The 22,323-nt window shown below is 47.2% G+C and overlaps 1 protein-coding gene across 2 annotated transcripts in view; it reads left to right on the plus strand.

The window, feature by feature from the left end:
• PXN (paxillin) overlaps positions 1–22,237 on the plus strand; it is a 47,534-nt gene extending 25,297 nt beyond the window's left edge. For both annotated transcript variants that reach the window (XM_040605410.1, XM_040605421.1), the window contains exons 2-11: positions 215–441; positions 946–1,061; positions 3,004–3,143; positions 3,538–3,742; positions 4,265–4,400; positions 14,747–14,917; positions 15,262–15,435; positions 16,004–16,085; positions 16,450–16,598; positions 18,607–22,237. In XM_040605410.1, coding sequence (XP_040461344.1) covers positions 215–441; positions 946–1,061; positions 3,004–3,143; positions 3,538–3,742; positions 4,265–4,400; positions 14,747–14,917; positions 15,262–15,435; positions 16,004–16,085; positions 16,450–16,598; positions 18,607–18,873 — 1,667 coding nt within the window. In that variant the 3' untranslated portion in view covers positions 18,874–22,237. The remainder of the gene's footprint in view (positions 1–214; positions 442–945; positions 1,062–3,003; positions 3,144–3,537; positions 3,743–4,264; positions 4,401–14,746; positions 14,918–15,261; positions 15,436–16,003; positions 16,086–16,449; positions 16,599–18,606) is intronic.
• The last annotated feature ends 86 nt before the right edge of the window (positions 22,238–22,323 follow it).

Here is a 22,323-nt window from a genome sequence, read left to right on the forward strand (position 1 = left end):
TTTCTGGCTGCTTTACTACCTCTTGGCATTTTCTTTGTATGAGAAGTTTGATTAACCTGTTCAGTCCTGGGCTGCAGTAATGTTTTTCAGGGCATTTAGTATAGATGAAGTCTTCCCAAAGACCACCTGATACAGGTATCCCGAATGAGACAAAAGAAAAAGCTGTAGTCCAGGATTTTACCACTTTGTTTTTGTTTTCCTTGCTTTCCTGCAGATGCCTTACTGGCAGACCTGGAATCCACCACCTCACATATCTCCAAACGACCAGTGTTTCTAACGGAGGAAACGCCTTACTCCTATCCAACTGGAAACCACACATATCAAGAGATCGCTGTGCCACCTCCAGTGCCTCCGCCACCTTCCAATGAGGCCCTGAATGGCACTGTGATTGACCCCTTAGACCAGTGGCAACCCAACGTATCCAGATACATCCACCAGCAGGTAAGTGAATGTGTGTGGATGGGGAGGGTGCTTGCTTGTTTTGTTGGTGTGCAGTATCTCGCAAAGTAGATGAGAGGAGGGAACAGCGAGAAGCGAGGATGAATTTGGCTATGAACAGAGTGGGGAAATGGACAGAGGTGTGGATTTTTAATAGAACTAACTAGTTGGAGCAAAAAATAATTTGAAACCCATTGTCATTGTTCCAAGAAAATGGTAGTATGATGAGACTAGCGTTAGTCATCTGTCTTGTAGCCTGTGGAAATAAGACTGGGGGTTTCCAGCACAGATCTGCGACTCATAGGCAAATCTGAAGCAAGTGGAGAACAGTTCTTCCTTGTGTAGCTCATCTGAGGGAGGCTGGTTTGGCTATATAGCAGAGTGTGGGTTTTTTTTTTTTTTCTTCTTCTGCAGGGCTTTGCTCTGCACTATCCATGTGTGGGGCTGCAATGCAGTAGTGTACGTTTGCTTTGTATTCTCTTTCCAATACAAATCTCATTTCCACAGCCTCAGTCCCAGTCTCCTATATACAGCTGTAGTGCCAAAAGCTCCAGTGCCTCTGTTCCTAGAGACGGGCTCAGCTCTCCTTCTCCCCGTGCCAGTGAAGAGGAACACGTCTACAGGTATCTTGTCCCTGTTAAGAGAGAAGCCTGGCTCACAACTTGAGCCTACTGTTGCTCATGCTGCCTTCTATAAGGGGAAACAAACAGTGCTCCCTGAGTACGTTATGTTGCCTTGTGTAGTTTTTGATTACCTCTTTGTAAGAGGCCACTGTAACTTTCATACTCGCTTCAAACATTGACCTGGCCCTTTGGTTTGCTCCAGCTGCAGAAGAGGTTAAGACCTATCAGACAGAGCAGGATCTGGATTGTGTTGTGAAGGATACAATCCAGAGACAAGTATGACAAATCCATCCCCCTGTTAAGCAGTACAAAAGTTCTTTAGGAGGTTGGTGGCCTTTGGATCAGTTATCCTGGGGGATTCAGTTACCTGAGGCCTAGCGGGATGTGCAGTGACATGAATTTTCAAGTAAATTAGAACTTCTTAAAACTTTTAATCTCAGTAGAGGATTGATAGTTAAATAACTAGTTTATACTCACAAAGACAGCTGCTTTTACACTGAGAGGTTGGAGTAGCGGCCTGTACAGTATAGACAAGAACTTTCTGCTGATGTGGGGGTGAGTGAGGAAGAGGCTGTCAGAACTTCATCTGTGATGGCCCTCTACAGTGCGCTCTGTCCTGGGTACCTTTTTACCGTGTGGAGACTGGTGTTTCTCTGGTGTTGTGTTCTAACCATGCCTAGCTCTTTCTGCTGAGCAGGAAGCTGCTTTCAACCAGAACTAATTCTGGGTAGAGGCAGGCATATCCAGAGATGGGCCAATGGAAGCAGTAATTGCAATTTTTTCGGATGGCTGCATGCAGTTATACAAAATAGAGGTAATTACAGCTGTAAGTCCTCCTGTACCAAGGGCCTGGTGCGAATTGTGACTTGTGTGCTTGGGTTGGGATGAAGTATGCCCTCCTCAGATCGCATTTTGGATTTTCTTTTTTTTTTCTTTTTTTTTTTTTTTTCTGTTGGTTTGAAGAGAGAGATAATAACTGCCCTTATGGAACTGTGTAATTGTCACAGGTGTTCCAGTGTCAGAGTCCTAAAGCCTGTTACATACTAACTTTCTGAGTAATAGTATGCACAAGACAGAAGTTCCCATTTTGGAAAGTATCTTCTTGATAAAATAAGAACGTCTAGAGCATTAGAAGTTACTTCTTTATATGTAAAACTAGAAGAAAATAATTGCCTTGCCATTGATGATAGGAAGACTGTAATTACCATAAAAATCACTGCATTGGTGCTAAGTCTTGCTTTGAAACAGTTTGCAGTTGTACGTAGTAAATGGGATCACCTGTATAGGATAAGCAATTATTGCAGGCAGTGTTTTATACACACTTGTGCACAGGTAAACGTCTTTCAAGCCTTGCTTATTTAACACAGCAGAAAATAGTTTCAAATTACTTAAAAATTAATTAGAGTTCCCCAAATTAAAGGTTTGAGGACTTGAAAAAGAGACCTTGAGTGCTGCAAGAGGCTACCACAATATAACCTGCTGCTTTTGACTTCTTGTTGATACCTTGAGGTTTGTAATTTGCCTCTTTCTCCAGTCTGTGTTAGCCATGCATTCCCTTGCTTCAGGGAGGAGGTTTCTGCTGCTTGGTGTGATGTCAGCAGAAACAAGTCATTTTCCTGTATGCAAGCTAATGGTTCTGCTGCTGTTCTGTGCATCTTGGATCTGCAGATGGTTAACTCTTTGCTACAGGGCTGTGCAGCACATGGTCGTAAAATCTGAGGCCCCATCCATCAATTCTGTTTCTTTGTAACTGACAACTGAAGATGTGGCTAAGCAGTGGCTGTGTTGTAGTCATTTCACAAAGCACACATCTTCTTTCCTCCAGAACTAAAAGCATCAGCTTGAAAAGAATACATGTGTAAACTTTGTGAACCTATTGTAAGTTTCTCTCCATCCTTCTGCTGTATGTAGACGAAGTTTCACACTTCCCTTTTATCTTTAGTTTCCCAAACAAGCAGAAGTCTGCAGAACCATCTCCTACAATGACTAGCTCCTCTCTGGGCAGCAACCTCTCAGAACTGGACAGACTTCTTCTGGAACTGAATGCTGTTCAACATAATCCCACAAGTGGCTTTCCAGCAGGTAAGGTATAGCAAGATATTTGGTATGAGTGGATAGTGTGATTCTCAAAACGATAATCTGCTTTTTCCTTCCAACATCCTTACTGAGGGGAGACCCTTCCAGCCCCTGATCGAAGATTGATTTAGTATAGGTGGGATCTGTTGAGGTCTGTGGTGTAGCACCTGCTCAAAGAGAGGCCAGCTTCAAAACTGGCTCTAACTAAAGTTCCAAAGTTAGATGAGGTTGCTCAGACCCTTGTGCTCTTAAGTTCTGATTAGCCTCAAAGATGGATGCTCCACAAGATTTCTGGACAATTTGTTGCTCTTGCCTGTGATATTGTTGCTCTTGCCTGTGATTAGCATGTATGTATGGACCTAGGAGTCTGAATGGCTGTTTTCTGCTCCTCTTTCTTAAGATGAAGCCAGCAGAAGCCCATCACTGCCCAGCATGACTGGACCGCACTATGTTGTCCCAGAGAGCAGCAGCAGCTCTGTGGGAGGGAAGGCTGCACCCCCTACAAAAGAAAAGCCAAAGCGAAATGGTGCACGTGGGATTGAAGATGTGCGTCCCAGCGTGGAGAGCCTGCTGGATGAGCTGGAGAGCTCTGTGCCAAGTCCAGTGTGAGTAGTGTTTTGGTGGCTGCTGGCTTGGGTGGCGTGGGACAGGCTCTTGTGGCAATAGTGACTGTAGTGTAGGGGCAGATGCTGCAGGAGTGATGGAAGATGGGCTTTGTCTAAAGGGTCAGAAGTCAAGCAGGCACATGAAGATGCTGGTGGTTTTTTATCTACTCCTGTATGGAAAAATACATGTTACATTATGAGAGGTGAATTGTTCAAACTCAGATTTATAGCTGATCACAAATACCCACTGTCTGACAAAATGAATTTTTGGTCATCGTCCATTAATGGATGGCGCGCATGTGTGTACATACTTGTGTTAGACTTGGCAGAGAGACAGGGGTCTGTGTGTTGTGGAAGCTGGGTCTGGGGAAGGGCTGGCCAGGGTGGGCAGCGCTGATGAAACTTGTCATGGTGTTCTTGCCTGGTGGAGCACTGGGACTTTGGGTCTAGGAGTGCTCTCCCAGGCTTAAATGCACTCTTTTTTTCTTTTCTTCCCACCCTCCCCACCCCCCACCTTTTCAGCCCTGCAATCACTGTGAGCCAAGGCGAGGTGAGCAGCCCCCAGCGAGTCACTGCCAGTCAGCAGCAGACCCGTATATCTGCTTCTTCAGCTACGCGAGAACTGGATGAGCTGATGGCATCTCTCTCTGACTTCAAGGTACCCTGTTATGACAGTGCTTCGTCTTGTCCCTCCCCACCCCCAGACTCTTGCCTGTTAGCCACATCTGCTGACCTTGTTTGGTCTCCAGAATGCCCTCTTCACCTCCAAGACTTGCTCTGAGAAACTTCCTGTGGTGGTATTTGTGCTTTCAGAGTGCTGCTATAGGTGTTCTCGACTGCTATAAATTCTTGTTGCTGGGAGGATAAGGTGGTTCTGGGGTCTGTTTTTCCTTTGGTTCTGCAATTTGTCTGTTTGCCAAAGATAATGAGCTTAATTACTGCTCAGGAAGAGGTGAATTATTTTGCTGTACTACAGCATAACAAAAAGTAGAAGAGCATGGGACACCAGTCTGCTTACTGAAAGAGACCAGGCTCTTCTCTTTGGAGTGCATTTTTACCCTGATGTGCATTCCCTGAGGAGGATCTTCCAGACATGTGTGGTGTAAGCACTGAAGCCTTTGCATCAGGCAGCTGGAGACTTCATAGAGTTCCGTCTTAAAACAATATCTCTTAGTCACTTCAAAATGGGATTAAAGTCTGAGCTTCTTGTGGGGGCAGAAAATGGCAAATACTATTCAGAATTTTGTTTAAAAATCGAACTGTTGAATTGGATGAGAACTGATATTTCAGTTGCAAGTAGCACATAAAAATCCAATTACAGGGTAAGCTCAGGAGTACCTTGCCCACAGTCATCTTGATATGTGAAGCACTTGGCGTATGTACTTGGATAATGTGTTCTTTATTCGCGTAGGTCTGTTATCATTCTTGCATTAGATGATTAACTATGCAGCTTATTTTCATGACACTTTAGTTACCTGTAATAGTAGCAAAATGAGAAATATTTTTTTCTTACTTTCTACTTTCATCTGCTTTGCTTATAGCCTTACTGAATTAGTCACTTAAATTTGTTCTGAGAGGTGGAGAAAGCAAACATCTAATATATTCTCCTTGTTATCGCTGTTGGGTTTGCCTTTCTTACATATACATGAAGTCTGCTTTCTAATCCTAAGAAAGTCCCTAACTCTGGTTTTTCCTCATATGGAAAATTCCGATGCTTGGTGTTTCTTGTCTGTGCTGAACTCTTACTTCCTCCTACCATGACTTTAGGTGGGACAGCTAATGCTGAGGAATGTTTTGTGAGGAGAGGTAGACAGGCCATTCAATTACAGCTTTGCTGTTTGTTGTTCTCTCTGTTCTACCATTCCTGTGAGCGTTTTTGATGTGTGCGCTGGGTTTCATGAAGCTCATTACAATACCTGGAGTTTTGACCAAGTGCATGAGTTCAGAACCCAGCAGTGAGCATGCATGCTCTGTGGGACTTTGCTTGCCTTGCACTTGCTGGAATTGAATTCAGGCTGCCATTTCTGGCACATGTACTGCATGTTGTGAGAATCTAGGAGTTACTGTTTTCTCTAGACTTACTGTAGTGTGTATTTTAGTCAATTGCAAATACTGGGAGCGTAGTGTTGCCTTCTTTTCTCTGTATTAGTCTTAGAGCAGAGTGCAGGATATGCACAAGTGTCTGTTCAGTCTGGCTGAAAAACTGCACTGTTGTGAAGCTGGAAAGAGTTCCCACCTGCACTGCTGGCGTACCCTGCCTTGCTCCTTCCACGTGCTGGGGGAGCTTGAGCACTATGGCTTCATGCCCCTGCTGCTTTTATCAGGGCTCAGAAAACAAGTTTGGGTGTGGTTGTGGCTATGGCCTTTGCTCCTAGGTGAGCTCTTGGCAATCAAGAATGATGTTGCCCAGCACATGTTTTCCTTGCAAGATACAAGGAGCGGATGTGTTTAAGTGCAGGTGTTCAGATGCTTTGCAATCTTGAGAAAAGGCCTTAGAATCTTTGTGCAACTCCAATAAAACCTACATGACAGAGACTACCTGCATTCTGTAATACTGTCCACCTTCCTGGCTTAGTTTCTAGTTGAGCTCTGAGAGTGAACATGCAGCAAGATCTTGAGATTTGGGCTTTATGAACATAGCGTTAGTATTTTTGTGAGGCGTTGAGCTCATTTGTGTATAAACATTCTTCCTGAAGCACAAAGAACATGGTTTCTGTGATCGTTTTCCTTTTGTTAATATTGTCACTGACATTTTCAACTTTTTTAACGGTTACTTTCCTTTTTCCTGTCCCCCAGGTTGCTTCATTTTCCCTTCGGTCCTTTTTGTTCTTACCTTCTCTATTTGTGCCAAATAGTGGTGTTAGCTTGTCTGTAAAAATGTGTTTCTAGTCTCTGCCGGTGGCAGGATATAAGGGAGAGAAGTGGAGACTTTGCGAAGGTGCATAAAAGGTTCGGGTACCAGACCTGCGTGTGGTTGCAAAAAATAGGACAGAAAAACCAAGTTATGATGTGTAATTAGTTGGAGTTTGGTAGTTGGTACTACTAGAAGTTGCAGTAGACGGGGGAGTGGAGGTACTGATATTTGATTTTCTGTGGAGCCCAGAGTAAAAGGTGCTATTACAGACTGATACATTACCCTTTTATCATCTTTTGCTCGCTTTAATGAGTTGCTCGTTCTTTTTGCTTACAGAATCCATTTGATTTTGGTTATCTAGCTCATCAGTCAGTGGACACTGAAATTACTTAATGCACTTGTTTTTCCAACCTCTGCCATTTCTGTGTAATACAATACCTGCTTACTGCATAGCTAAATGTTTGTATTTAACTATTCTGTTACTGTTGAGTGTTTAATCATGGCTCTTATTTTGGAGCTAGTATGCTTTTAGTATGCCGGAAATACTTGCTTTTGAATGAAATGTTAGTCGTGCTTTGAAAATGTCTGACTTCATTTTAGGGAGTCAGGAAACTAAGTGTGAACCACATCATAAAACCAGGTTACTTTTACAGGTGCGTCCAGCTTAGGCAAAATACGAGGGGGGGGCAATATAGGGAAATGCCCTCATTTTTACTATTGGATGTACTTGCTAGTTCTTTTCCTCTCTGTTGTAACTGTGGGTCTTGCTGTGCTAGTCAAGGGGAGGAGCAATCTGTAAAGAATTGTGGTCCCCTATTGCTCTTTCCTTTTTGAACATGTTCTCCCTGCAGCACTACTGTTGTGACTTCACAAATGTGTGACTGCTTGCCAGCTCCTGATCCTTTGGGATGGTAGCAGCTTAGGTCAGCTGAAGGTATATATTTCTTCCATCTGCTGGCAGATTTTGTGCACGTTCTGGTTAATTTTATGCTTTTGTTCATGATAAGTATCTCTAAAAGGTAAGTAGAGACTGAGATGCCATACATGGGCTTAAGAAGTTATGTGCCCAGCTACTTTGGAGCATAAACATCTAACTTCTTGAAGCTTCTTTGGAAAATGTGACTAAGAATCAGAGCAGGTTTTGATAGTTCTTGGTTTTGGAAATCCCTTGTGGATATGATTTTAAAAACGAGAGGGCTCAGCATTGGTCTTAAGCTGACCTGCTGTGCAAACTTGTCCAAGCCACTGTTCTGATTTTCCTTTTTTAAGAAAAAGGAGTAATGCCAGTTTGCCTCCTAGAGTTTAGCCAGGAACCACTGAAAATGGGGAAGAGAGGACCCATGATCTTTTGTTTTCAAAAGACCGGGTAAGTCAAGGAGAACTAAAATCTCTGTATCAGTTGCTCTTGTTAGTGTATTTTGGATCAAAATGAATATTGATTTTATTACAGTGTAAATGTGGAGGCTTTGGCTTAAGGGGAAGAGGCTAATCTAGCCACCTAAGCAATGCTTACAAGGGCATGGAGTGACTGACAGACTTGTATAGCTTCAGTGTGTCATGTCCAAGGTGAGATTAGTGATGTGAATACAACAAAGCCTGTGTCATCTGTTCTTGCTGTGAATGCCCTGAAGCTTTGTTTTTGTTGCCATGAACTCAGTCAACTGGAGCATTTTATTAGTGTATCAAGAAGAAAATGTCATGCTTTGTTCTATTCATTGATTGCTTTTTTCAGCTTTGAAGTGTAAAATTTACATTCCTGACTATGAGTGAGGTAACGTGACCTTTACTCACAGTCTAGACATTCCTGCGTTGGTAGCTGGCTTCCCAGTGGCCATTGCATGCCCCATCACGGCTGCAGATGAACACATCAGCTGTCACTTAGGAGGGCATAGGAAAATAATCTCAGTGGCTGTAGAACTTCATCTCCTATAATCTCATATGAGTAGCTGCACAATGTCATACTGGTTCTGCTCTTTGGTATCTCGTTTTCCTTCCTCTTGGAAGTAAGGCATTGGATCAGCGTGACTCTTGGAATTGGAGGTCATGATTGTTATAATGCTTAATTCTTTGCTTTTTTTCTTCCCCTTACCTCTGTCTTTTTATCTCCTTATTCCTTCTGTCTCCTTTTTGCAGACTAGTTCCACTATGTCTCTGATTTCTGACCCTTCCCTAGAACCAGTTCCCAGTTCAGCAAATGCAGACTCCAGCAACACTCCTCACAGTTTCACAGTGCTATCCTGTTCCAAACACCCTTCTGCAAGTCAGAGTGGGGGCTCTGCAGTGCCAGGATCTGCCCCCTCAGCAGTCCTGTGCACTGAGGAAGGCAGTAACACTGCAGTTCTGCCTACTTCAGGCCATTCTGCTGCTCCTCCATGTGTGCCCTGTTTGCCACAAACAGCCCCTGTGCCCCCACCACGGGTCTCTTCTGGTTATGCTACTCATAGGGAGCAGATGACCTCTGCAAGTTTGAGTCGGCTGAGCAGGAAGCCTGACTCTTCTAGAAATGTTCCCCAGGCTGTGCCGGCTTCCAGTTTGGAACTTCTGTGTAGATCTGCTAATGTAGAGGCACAAGGCCTGGAGTACGATTTGGCAAAAGAGACTGAGAAGAAGGAGCAGAGAACTGACCCCAGAATCTCAAGTGTACCAATTTCCAGTGCTTTAAATGGTCAGGGGAAGGGGCAGATACCTAAAGAGCTGGATCAGCAGGGAGCATTCAGGGACCATTCAGCTTTTCCTTCCCAGGGCAGAAGTACAGAAACAGCTTTAGATGAGCTGTGGGCCCTGGAGCTGCCTGCACAAGTGCCAGAGGTACATGCAAAGAATGACAGTGTTTTGAATCCTGTGTATGAACCTTCTATTGTTGCCCTGGATCGGTGGGATGTCTTCCCAGACACTAAAAACCAGTTGGGCTTTGTAGTGGAACAAGGACAGGAGTTAAAAGCTGGAGTACTGCATGAAACCAAGGTAGATGGCTGTCCTGATCTGATCAAGAAGAGGCAGGGCAGAGAGAGAATTCCTAGGAAGGCAGGTACTGCTGACATGAACAAAGCCAGAGAACAGCAGGAAAACGAGCAGTTCAGAAGCTCTGCAGTCACTCTGGAATCTCCTGAGAACATTTGGAAACCTGAATGGGACCTGCCATGCATCTCTAAACCACCCATTGAGAGGATTTCTGCATCAGGCCAGGCAGGCGCTGAATGAATGGAGGAGTAGGATGAGTCCTAGCTAAGACTGTTCTGACAGCATACTAACATTTTGTGTGTGGTGTCAGTGTGCCTGGCTCACCCATACTAACAGCATGCAGCTCTGAGCAATGTTACTGACAGCTGCATGTCACAGAGGTTTGAAATCCTCTGCTTTATCTTGTGGTCTCTTCTGCATGTCAGTTAGCAGCACGGAGCATGGCAGTTTGTAGGGACTTCCCTGTGAAATGGACTTTTGTTCCCTAACTGGGGTAAGGCTCAGTCCACAGAGGGCCTCTGAAAAGTTAAAAGGACTGTTGCGTTCCACCGGAGGATGTTCCTCACTTGGAATGGCAGCTCCCCTCCTGTGCTCACCTTTTTAGGTCCCGTTACTGGAGCTGTTAGTGTTCCTTCCAGTGCTGGAAGGACATTTTGTGCACCAGACATCTCTGACCCAGAGTCTTATGCCTGTAAAGGGCGAATGCAGAGAGGCTGCTCTGTGTCCTTGCGATGCTGAGGTTTCTTTAATGCTCAGTGGAGTGGTCATGCTGCACCTCCTATCTTGGCTTCCTGGTGGTTAATCTTTCCCTTCCTTTTCTAGATAGTTATTTTTGGCTGCTGTGATTATCCTTACAGGGTTTTTCCTTGCACTGAGTCACTGTTCTGGGCTGTGCCAAGAGGAGTTTTGGCATTGTGGAATAAATGTCATCACTCTTCCTGTTTGCAGTTGTCACTAATGGCTTGTGTTTGTGCTCTTGCATCTTGGGGCTTGCTCTGACATTGCTCTTCTCTGCTGATATTATTACCTTTGTCATTTAGATTAAATCTTTAATCAAGAGGACAAAAGAGACAGCGAATGTGCATCCAATGTATCGTGACCTCTCTCCAAGGCGTAAACTAGGTCCTGGCGTATTGCACAAGACTGAGTCTCAAGGTCGCTTGACTGGAGAGCTGCAGGACAGACTGGGCATCACTAAACAGGAACAGGAAGAATGGAAAAACCAGGGTGACTGGCTGACAGAGGGGGTCGTTAACACTTCCAGACCCCCAGGGGAAGAGCAGAACAGTGGACAGCAAGTAGAGAAGGTAGAAGGCAGGGACATGCTGGGAAATTCCAGCATGTCCCTCTGCCCAGATAGCATTGTGTGAAGGTGCAGATTAAGTTTCTGAGTGACCTAAGCAACATGAAATGAAGAACTAACGCTTTCTGCTCGCCCTTGTGTGGCCTGAAAAGGGAACTGGCATGTGGGTCCCTAGTTCTTGGTGTTTAAGAATCGGAGTGGGATCTGAGGGTGCTGGTGTCTGTCTGAGCAGTCAGCTACTACCACGTGTCAAATGTCCACATGGGGCTTATTTTTAAAACCACACTGGGAAGCCTGTCAGAGGCATGCTTTGTTTTCCCCAGTGCTGTACCTGTGCAGGAAGTTCTGGGTATAAGATGGTGCTCTTCCTTGAGCTACACAGGGAAACATGTTTTCTAGTTCCCCTTCTCTTTCTGGCTGCTTTTTACTCTTAGATTAACGTACTGGTAAGAATAAACCTTCCTGTTGCAGGAAGTGCTTGTGGGTTCCTCTTTGGATTTATTCACCTTTCTTGTTCCTCCATGTCTTTCTAGGTGGTTTTTCCTCCAGAATCCCCACTTCCCCCAAGGAGGACGGTCTCTGTTCCAGCCTCTCCCCCGCTCCAGCCTTCCAAAGAAGCTGCAAAGACAGTCCCTGCTAATGCTGCTCCCTCTCATGTCTCTGGCCCTGCACCTTTCCTTCCGATCCCACCTCAGCCTTCCCATATGCCATCTACCCCAGCCTCTAGTCTAGTCTCCTCCTCTTCCTTCAGCTTGCCTCCCCAGCCTCCCTTCCAGTGGGAAACTTCTGATGATGATTATCATGAGCTTTCTGTTGTGGGCACCTCTCCTTCTGAAGGTCCTAGGCATTCCTGTTCTCCCCAGACCTGGACCCCTAGCACCAAGACAGTTGTTTCTGTTGGCTGTCAGACTGAAGATGAAGCTTTCTTCCCACAGATGCAGGCAGGCTTCTCTCTTCTGGTTTGCTTTTTTAGCCATGTTTTTCAGTCCAGCTACTGCTCCCAACTTGATAGCTCAGTAGATAGAATGTTCAGGTGAAGGCTGGTACTGAACTGCTAGGTAGGAGAGAGGAGTCATTGGCAACATCTAATCCCAGCTGCTGCCTGTCTGGCACTGCAGAGTACATGTCTGTGCAGTAACCTGTTGGGGGGTGTGTGGTTCCTGTCTGTCCTGATGATCACTTTGTGCAGCAGGGACTCGATTTCCCTCTGAGGTGAAGAAGCTGACTCTGAAACACAGGCTGTAGCTGTCCCTGACACAGTTACTCTTGGAGTGGGGGGAGTAAAAGATGGAAAAGTCTTGATACTGGAAGGAGCAAGGACAGCTGTCCACAGGGCGAGTGGATTTTGGGGGGGAGATGACATGATCAAGAGCTGTGTTCTGCATCTCCCTGCTACAATCAGGGAAGAGCTGTAGCCCTAGGATGGTGAGAAGTCTTAATGTATATGAGCAGTGCAGTGGTGTGCAATGTTACGTGTACGTAACGACTCTCAAGCAGTGAACAAGGAAACACCTCTGCATCTTGAACTGTTGTACTTTTCAGGTGACCTCTGCTTCTCCCCTCATCTACAGTGCCAATCTGATGGCTGCTCATGCACCCCTGGGCCCCCCTGCCCCTGAGAAGGCAGGACCTCCTTTCTGTTTTCTCAGCATGGTGTGCTCTTCTGGTTGATGAGTGTGCTGCAGATGCTGCTGGGATCTGCTCCTAAAGCTCCCAGTGCCGTGAATGTAGATCATGTCCTGTAATGCATGGTTTGCTGCTCATAGAGCTCCTCACTGGACTTGAGTGATGGCAGATCTCATGGGTGAAGGGTGGGAATTTGAAGAGCCTTTGCATGATGAATTTATGTGGCTGCTGTGCTGAGTGTCCCTTGTAAACAGCAGGCACTGTGTGCAGGAGGTGGGAGCAAAGCTCTTTCAGGTAGGGACTCATCTGTGGGCTCTCAAGAAGGCTTGATTTTAGAATTTGTACTTTTAGAAATTGTAGTGGGCACAGGTGGGCGTGCCTGTACTGACATTAGCTGTGGCTTGCAGGAGTATGTGGTCCCTACAGGCAAGGGTGAAGTGCTCTGTTGCTACATGTTGAATTAATCTCATCTCCTTTCTGTCCAGATGGTATTTATCGTTCATGTGTGGCATGTGTGCCTGCCCTTGCCTGGTAGCCACAAGCCCCTGGTTAAAGTGAGAGAAGATACAATTCTTTTGACATGGTGCAGGTGCAGCCTTTTTCCTGCTGCTGTGCTGTGCAGGAAGCCCTGGCTTTGTCCTGGGACTCTGGCCTGGCTTGGTATGCAAAGCTCTGTTGTTTCTCTCTGTGAGAAGTCTCCTTGCAATGATGTGCTTTGGAGACAGTCACCGTAACGCTTTGGTAGCAAGTAACTGCTGTGTGGCAGAGGGTTTGTTTTAGGCTCGGGACATGGGGGTGTGATGAGGCTGCTCTGTGCTGCTGGACTCGGAGAGGCTGGCCGCTCGTTATGGGCTGGCTGGGAGGCGAGAGGAAGGGAAAAGCTGTGCCTTGGCTTCCCTTGGGAGTCATGCTGCATGCAAGGCAAGGCTGACGAGTGTCTGTATGTGTGAGTGTAAAAAAAGCTAAAATTATGGATGTCATGAGAATTTTTATGCAAACAAGTAGAAACCAGGGTTTGTCATTGAGTAAACTAGTCGACTGCAAGTACAGCCAGCTGCAGGATGGGGAATAGAGCTTCTCCTGTGGCTGGAAGGGCAGGTTCTGCCAGGGCTCTGAAGCACTTCAGCGTGTCCCTGCTCTCCTGGCCGTGCTGGCAGCAGGCTGGTGGGTTGTTATGAAGTGTAGATTTTATGTCCGTTTTAATCTATCCCCTTAGTAAGAGAAAACACGAGCTCCATACCAACATCTCGGGGAGGGACTTCTTTGGGTCTCTAAACCTGACAGTAGCTATAGCAGTGCGAAGGCAGCTAAAGTGCTCTGTGTTTGATTATTGTGGTTTGTCTGCAACGGGGGCTGTGTGGCCAAAGAGAATGTATGCTTTGTTCTCTCATAACACAGGGTTACGAACCTAAAAACGTTTCTCCCCCTCCTCTGTGAAGCCTTTCCAAGCTGTGTGTACAGTGGTAGTATTTCAGAAACAGCCTCTGAGAAAAGTATTTTAGTCCTCTTCCCCCCACCTCCATGCATTTCCAGCGGTCTGACAATAGACGTGGCAGTCTCCGTTGCAGTCCTGTCTGCTAGGTCTCTGCTGTGGATGCACTGCCCTCTCTGTAGGTAAACAGCAGGCAACTTGAAGGGAGTTATTTTCTTCCTGCTTCCACTTGCTTAGCTCAGGCGTGGGATGAGAGCCACCTGATGGGGGCCGAGGAGACATGGCAGAAAGATCTGCAGAAGGTGGTGCAAAAGGAGGGAGAGGAAAGGAGATAGTTCTAACTGAAGGGGAAACGAGATGAGGAATGGGGAGAGGAATCTCTGCCAGAGAGCAGAGAGTGACAACTGAGAGAAAGCAACAGCATAGGAACAGAGAGAGGTCAAGGGGAAGGGGCCCTCTGGATGGTGCCTCTGCTTTGTCAGCTGGCCAGGAACTGATGAGGTAAAGGGTGATATTTGGCAGAGGCTTAGAGAGCACTGTACTGCCTGGGACGTGCTGGTGACTGCTGCTGTATACACAGTGGAGGAAAATCAAATCATCAGTTCACAGCTCTGCTGTTATACATCCCAGGGTCTCTGCATGTCTCTGCATGGGCAGAATACATGTGTGTGCTTGATCTTGGCTCTCACTGGCTTCTGCAGAGAGCGTAGCTGTCTCCTAGCAATCTCCTGTCTGTCTCTGCAAAAGAGCCACTGGCAACAACAGCAGGCATTTATCTTGTGAGCGCAGCACACTCACCTTACGGTCTTTGTTTTCTTTTCCCTGCAGTTCATGGCGCAGGGGAAAGCCGGGAGCAGCTCCCCTCCATCCACAGCCTCCAAGCCTGGCAGTCAGCTGGACACCATGCTGGGAAGTCTCCAGTCTGACCTGAACAAACTGGGTGTAGCTACGGTTGCCAAAGGTGTCTGTGGGGCCTGCAAGAAGCCTATTGCTGGGCAGGTGAGTTGAAGGTGCTGTCACATTGCTGAATCTTGGGCTGCAGCTGGGAGTAATGGGGAGGGCTGTTTCGTGAGGCTGAAGAGACTGGAGATGCTGGAGAAACTGAAGTACTCTATTTATCCACTGGCTAGGTACGCTGTAAGCTCCTCCAGTGACCTCTACCCTGCCCTTGAGGGACTGCCCTCTCCTGAGATGATAGGTAATTCAGTTTTCATGCTACCCCAGTCCAGGGCTCACTTAAGTAGTAGAACTTGTCATTCTTGCTGACCTCCAGCTGGTATCTTGTCATGTGGTCTAAGGGAGAGGGAGATAGAGTTGTCCTTCATAATTTATCTTCCCAACAGGTAGTTACAGCCATGGGGAAAACCTGGCACCCTGAGCACTTCGTCTGCACCCACTGCCAGGAGGAGATTGGGTCACGTAACTTCTTTGAGCGGGATGGTCAGCCCTACTGCGAGAAGGACTATCACAACCTCTTCTCTCCTCGCTGCTACTACTGCAACGGGCCGATCCTTGATGTGAGTTCCTTGGTGGGTTTAAGGGTGCTGGCAAGGCGCTGCAGGTCTGGGTGTTTAAAAACTCCACCCATGTGTTCTGGGTGGAAGATTTTGTTTGGGGGCTTATATTTTCCCTTTCCCCTGGCTCTGACAGGGAAACAACTTGGCCCAGTCAAATTCTTACACTAGTGAGAGGAGTTAGTCCTCCTTACCTTCGCTGAAGTTCCTTCAGAACCCCACATGGCTCCATCATTCCAGTAATGAGTCCTGGGCTTTTGTCTGTTGGTAGCATGTAGTAACAGGCACCAGTGCTAGTCCTGAGAGCTGGACGGGGCCCTGTATAAGGGAGGAAGCAGTGTGTTAAGATCCTTTTAGGGTAAAAAAAAAAAACGTGAGCAGTGGGGAAAGCCTTAACGAGCCTGAGGCAGGGGAGAATTGCCTCAGCTCTCTGAAGGACAGTCTATTTTAATGCATGCTCTTGTCAGCACCAACATTAATGTGTTCTTCCCCCCACCCAGCCCCCCCTTACTCGCCTCCAAACTGAAGCCATCGTTTACGTTACTTACACTTTGTGTCTTCTTCTGAACAGAAAGTGGTGACGGCTTTGGACAGGACATGGCACCCCGAACACTTTTTCTGTGCCCAGTGTGGAGCTTTCTTTGGACCTGAAGGTATTGCTGGTTTACGCAAGGGGAGAACAATCTGCTCCCTGAACTGCAGACAAGTGTGTAAGGCAGAGCTGCTATTAGGGGACAGCCTGGAAGTGACAGGGGAAGTACTGGAGATGGAAGTTCCAAGGGCTATAGCTGTTTATGGGGGAAGCATGCTACCAGTAATCTCCTCCCTGGGGAGGGAGAAAGAGTGTGCACGTGTGTGCATGGGACAGGAGGGGCAGCAGAGTGAGGAGCAGCTGCCTGCTGCGTGTATTAGCAGAGGAAAGGATGATCCTACCCACGCTAGTTACACTGCAGAGCTTAGCTGGCCAGAGGTAAAGATCAGGTGCTGATGCTCTTTGCCCCTCTTTTCCTTTGGCAGGATTTCATGAGAAGGATGGCAAAGCCTATTGCCGCAAGGACTACTTTGATATGTTTGCTCCCAAGTGTGGAGGCTGTGCCCGGGCTATCCTGGAAAATTACATCTCTGCCTTGAACACTCTGTGGCACCCTGAATGCTTTGTCTGTCGGGTAAGAAACCCAAGGTCCTTTGCTGCTGCTGTACGACCCCTCTCATTTCCACCCTGCAGGCTTCTGGTCCCTTATCAGGAAAAGGCATCTGTGGGGTACTGAAGGGCAGCCAGCCCCACAAGATAAAAACATGTCAGCAGCCAGACACCTTCTTGTTCCTCTGCCTGTTTATGTTAAACTTTCTAGCTGCTTTGCTCTTTCTGTTCCCAGCTGCAATTATGGGCTTCTGCAGCAGCTCACAGATAAACAGAGACATTTTCTGTGACCTTTAAATAATTATAAGCTAAGCTCCTTTCTGAGCACTTGCCTCAGTGATCAGATTTTGAGGATCTTTCTCCCATGCTCTGTCTGACAATGTAAACTAATGAGACTGACCTTGTTCAGACAAACACGCAAGTCAGTGAAACAGTGGCAGGCTCGGTACAACAGGCGTAATAAACAGGAATACTGCAGATTAAATGCTTTGCACTTTTTCAGAGAGCATGGGAAATATTAACTCTTACAGGCCCCAAGAGATGAGCAAAACGAGTCAGTGTTTCCTGGAGTGGGAAAGAAGGGCAGAGACCAGAACAAGCAGCAGAATCGTATGCTGCTGGTTCCTGGTGTGATGCTCAGAGCAGACGGTCAGTGTGCTGTTGGGACTGCCTGTGGTTCCTGCAGTGGTGTGCAGAGAGTGGAGACAGAAGATGGCAGTCCTGACTGTGTGGGGCCTGGGGAGGGCTGTCCCTTTTTGTGCAGAGATTGAGACTTTTATCAAGCAATTCTGCTTTACTTTCCTCCTGCTGCCACACTGCCTGTGTTAGTGGGGCCAACACTGATGTCTTCCAGGACATGAGATGTGATTCTCTTGCTGTTTTTGCTGAAGCAAAGCAGGCTTTTCAGCTGTCCTGCTGACTGGGGGAGGAGACTGTTTATTGAAGAAATTGTCAGCATTTGAGAAGTCTTGAACTCGCTGCAGGCCAACTGCATTTGGCCCAGTATTGCAAGTGTTCAGCTATCCATGGCTCTGCATTCTGTTTGCTGCGTGCCTGTGTACACGTTGGGGTCTGGCTATGTGTGATACTCTGTGTCCTCCCTGGGGAAGAGGATGACGTTGGGGCTGAGCAAAACCAGGGTTCTGGAAATCTGGCTTCTCTGGGCCTTGCTGCTGATATATTTGGTAAATCTGGCAGCATCCTTGACTCTTTCCCACATACTGCTGCTTCAATTTCCTACTCTTAAAAGGAGGGGAGTCTCTCCAGTCTTGTGGGGATGGTGGGTGCTTCTGTTGCAGATTCTGAAGTGTAGCTTCCTCGGCTGCCTGACACTGAAGGAAGGGGGTGAGGAGCTCTGGATGCTGATAAGCACGTAGCTGGTGTGTCCTCCTTGTCTCTTCAGAATCATTAGCACCGTAGAACAAACGGTTTCTCCAAGTAGCGATGCCTGTGTGGAGATGTTTAAGGTTGGCCGATCCTGTGCAAAGTGTACCTGCATAATGGCAGCCATTCTGGAGAGATAATTTGTAAAGATTAATTGTGCCTCGTTTTCTCAGCTAGAACCAGTTGCCTGTTCATCAAAATTCTGCTACATGAAAGTCTGTGTTTGTCCCTGCTTCTGCTGGATATTGTGGGAATGCTGGTGTGAGATTTAAAAAAAAAAAAAACACACCAAAACAAGGAAGGGTGCTGCAGTGTTTCCCTCTCAGGGGAAGGAGTGTTCTCCTTTCTCCTGGCTGTACACATCTGGTGGCTGATTTATAATATTTTCTTTGTAGAAGTGAAACCAGCTGGGGGAAGGAGCACAATTAATTGTCTTGCTTGTGGCTGTATCTGTCCATCTATTAGTCTTCCCTTGGAGACTCTTGTTGATGGACAGAATTTGACTCTTGGACAACAGGACGATGCTGAAAGGCAGCAGCTCATCCTGCCCCCAGCACAGCTAGGCTGTGCCACAGAGCAGAGGAGGTTTGTGGAGCTGCCCGCATCCCCAGCTTGTTATACATTCTGTCCCCTTCTGCTTTATCCTGCAGGAATGTTTCACCCCCTTCATCAATGGCAGCTTCTTTGAGCATGATGGGCAGCCCTACTGTGAGGTGCATTACCACGAGCGTCGCGGCTCGCTCTGCTCCGGTTGCCAGAAGCCTATCACAGGACGCTGCATCACTGCTATGGGCAAGAAATTTCACCCCGAACACTTTGTCTGTGCCTTCTGCCTCAAGCAGCTCAACAAAGGAACCTTCAAAGAACAGAACGACAAGCCCTACTGCCAGAACTGCTTTCTCAAGCTCTTCTGTTAGAGGCATCATAGATGGGCGCTAAGCATCTTTCTGCCACCCCCTTGGCAGTTCTGTCTCTCTGAACATTACTGTGATTTAGAAACCTTACCAGGCAGGGGAGGAGGGTGGGGTGGGCGTGGGGTGGGTGTGCTTTCTGCTGCTATGGAGAGGCAGTAGATCCCGAGATGAGACGGACCATTAAACTGGAAAAGCCCTTGCTGTGTCTCAGTAGAGAGAGGCCGAGATCCCTCAATATGGTGTGTGTGTCTGTGTGTGTGACTGACAGCTGAGCTTAGCTCGAGGGCTCCAACGGGGAGATTTTACCCAGCCCCCTCCTGGCAGAAGGAGTCTCTGCCTGTACATTTGAGCCCACCCCTGAGCTCCCTGAGCAAGTCCTAACACTAGCAGACAGCACAGCCCTCTGCTTGGACACCTCTTTCTCAGGCTTTTGTCTGCATGTGTGCAGTCTGAGCAATAGCAAAGCGAGGGCACCCCGTGATCTCAGTGCCACCCTGGCTGCGCTCACGAGAGCCGTGTGGCACATATGACTTACTGAGATCAGAGTGTCAACACAGGCAGCCAAGACCCTACAAGGGTCTCTCCAGTTCCATTACACTGTAAGGAGATGATACCACTTTTTTTTTTTTTTTTTTAAAGGAATCAAAGTATTACTGTGTGGGGTGGGTTTTTTTTTTTCCTCCCCCCTAGTTTGTTATTCCCTGCCGTTTCTCAACACACTGGAGCAGGAGCTGGAGTAAGCCCTGACCATCCTTCAGCACTGATTTGTGCTCCTGTGGGTGATGTCCTATGCCAGGCACCTCCGCCAGCACCCAGGCCTGCTCAGGGCATCTGCTCCCCTTGCCTTGCTGCTCCTGGGAGAGAGGAAGAGGCATCGTTCCTTCTTTAAAAGCAGGTGCAGAGAGATTAGAGCACAGCCTTTTTCATCCATCCCTGTCATGAGCGAGTGTGAGGTGTGTGTGTTTATCTGGCCTGCAACTCTCCCATGTATCAGGGCCTGAAACCGTTACAAGAGCAGGGAGAAGTGGAGGGGTTTAAGAAGCCAGAAAAAAATTCCAAACTCTATATCCTTTCTTCTTCCTCTTTTTTGCTAATGAGACCTGTCAGCCCCTTGGTATTTCCCTTTTCTGTGCTCTTGTTAAACATGTTCTACTGAGAGATGCTAGAGCAATAACCTTTTATATTGACTGTTGCTGGTATAACAAGTCCCTTGGGTCAGGTGTGTGTGACACACTTGGAGTTTTACTATCAAAATGAATACTGTATCGTGTCTTTGATAAGAACTGTAGATTTCTACACTGATTTTGAATTCATATCTAATTTACTTTTATTCCTCTTATACAGAAATTGGTTTTGAAGTGATTTTAAGAAAGCAACTTTTATATCAAGCTGTGCTGTTCTAGGCAGTGTGCCAGTTGTGCTGGTTTACTGCATCTGTAACCTCAACGCTTTGTTAAGCCTAACTAACATTCAATATTTTCTTTTTATTGCGGGTTGGGAGGGGCTGGAATCTATGGGGAAGAGAATATGACTTGGTGTTTTTGGGTTTTTTTTGTGTTTTTTTTTAATTATTTTTTTTCTCCCTAGCACAGGCAGGTGAGCTGTGAATAGCTTTTTTTTTTTTTTTTTTTTTTTTTTTTCCTTGCTCCCTCTCCTTTGGGTCACCTGAAAGTGTGGTTTTGGGGGGTTTATTGTAACCTGTAAACTGCTGTATTTGAATCACCTGCCGTTCTCCCAAAGCCCAGCTTCCAGGATGTTACAGTGAGTCTTAATATGATGCTGCAGCAGGGAAGAGCTCAGACCTTTTGTCTTTGGTTTGTCCTCTTCAGCCACCTGGACCCAGAGCAAGGCCAAGCGGGGAAGGCATTCCCTTCCTCCAGGACCAGAGCAGGGCTAAGTGGGGAAGGGGTTCCTTTTCTCCTGTGGAAGACCTTATGACTAAGGAGAAGAAACCGGGAGAGACAGACTGTTCCTGACTAGCTGTGCAACTTTGGGCCAGTCACTAAACTTTACTGTGCCTCAGTTTCCCCATCTGTAAAATGGGGGCAGTTTAGCCTGGATTGGTGAGGTTATTTTGAGGCTTAGTTCATGTTTCCTAAAGTACTTTTAGGTCTCTGGCTGGAGGGTGCTATGGAGGGTGAAACTACGTTGAAATGCCCAATGGCATTCTGTGGTAGCAGCTTGAAGCAGCCCAGGGAGCGGTGTTAGGAATTACTTCTCCAGAGCACTACAGCAACATTGCCATCAACATCTGGTTGTGCTTTTCAGCTTGCCAGCTGCATTAGGGGGCTGGGGGCAACCGTGTCAGAAACCAGCCTGACCTTAGGCTGGAATCTGTGGGTTACTGTCCCGTGTGACCTTGCTGCGGTGCTTCGCTGCCCTGCTTGGGTCACTGAAGCTGCTTTCCCTGTACAAATGAACCTCAGTTTGCGGTTGTGAGAGCTACAGCTGTGTCAGCTGGGCTGAGCGCTGCTCTTGGAGAGTTTGCGAGGCAAGAAATCTTACCTGTTTGCCTTTTCATCTTTGAAATCTACTTGACTTGCAATTGACGTTTTGAAGCTGCATGTGTTTATCTTGCTGAAAAGGTCAGCTGCTTTTGGCCCCGCTAAGAGGACAAAAAGCTGTTGGGTCAGTAGTGCCGGAGGGGGGCAAGAAGGTGTTTCTGGCACTACTGCTTGTGGTGTGACACCTGCAAACTGTGTAATCATGTGCCTCAGTTTCCCTGTCTCTGGGGAGTCTTTGACCTACCTCACTGCTAGTTGAGGCTTAGCGTAGGTGACGCTTCTGGCACGCGTGGAAAACCTGGGGTGCTGGTGCTGCACGGCACCGAAGGGGAGGCTCGTCTGTCGTTAGTGCTTAACGGAGATGGTTAAACACTTGCCTCCTGAGCAAGATGTTGAGCGTGCCCTGGGTTTATCTGGTTTCTGACATGCTGGGGTGCTACATGGATGCTAGTCTGCCAAATAATGACTTTTGGTGGCTGCCGCCGCCGCCACCACCAATGTCCAAAATGCCTGTTATTTGATTTCAGATGCAGTTTGAGAGTAGCAGAGTGGGCGGCCCGGGAGGGTGGCATGTGGGGAGCCGGGGTGTAAGGAGCTGGGGCAGCAGGGTGGGTGGCAGCACCCCGGCTCCTGGGGCGGGTTTCATTTCCCAGGCCCTGGCTCTGTGTGCAGCTCCCCCGCAGAGTGCTGCCCTGGGGTGGGCCTGGCACGCCAAGCCCAGGCTGGGCTGGGGGGTGCTCCGCTGGGTCGACGGTTATTTGATGTTTTTTCTCCCTTGTAAAAATTTAACTCAGCTTTTTTTTTTTTTTCTTCCCCCCCATTTAAAATTGTTGCAGTTACGCTAATAAAATTTCTACTGTTAATTCCCGCGTGTGTGTTGTGGTTGTTTCTAGCCCTTAAGCTTGTGAGAAACCAGAAATAAAACAGGTCCCCTGCGGGGGGCCTGCGG

This window comes from Falco naumanni, chromosome 1 (assembly GCF_017639655.2).
Source record: "Falco naumanni isolate bFalNau1 chromosome 1, bFalNau1.pat, whole genome shotgun sequence".
Lineage (NCBI taxonomy): Eukaryota > Metazoa > Chordata > Aves > Falconiformes > Falconidae > Falco > Falco naumanni.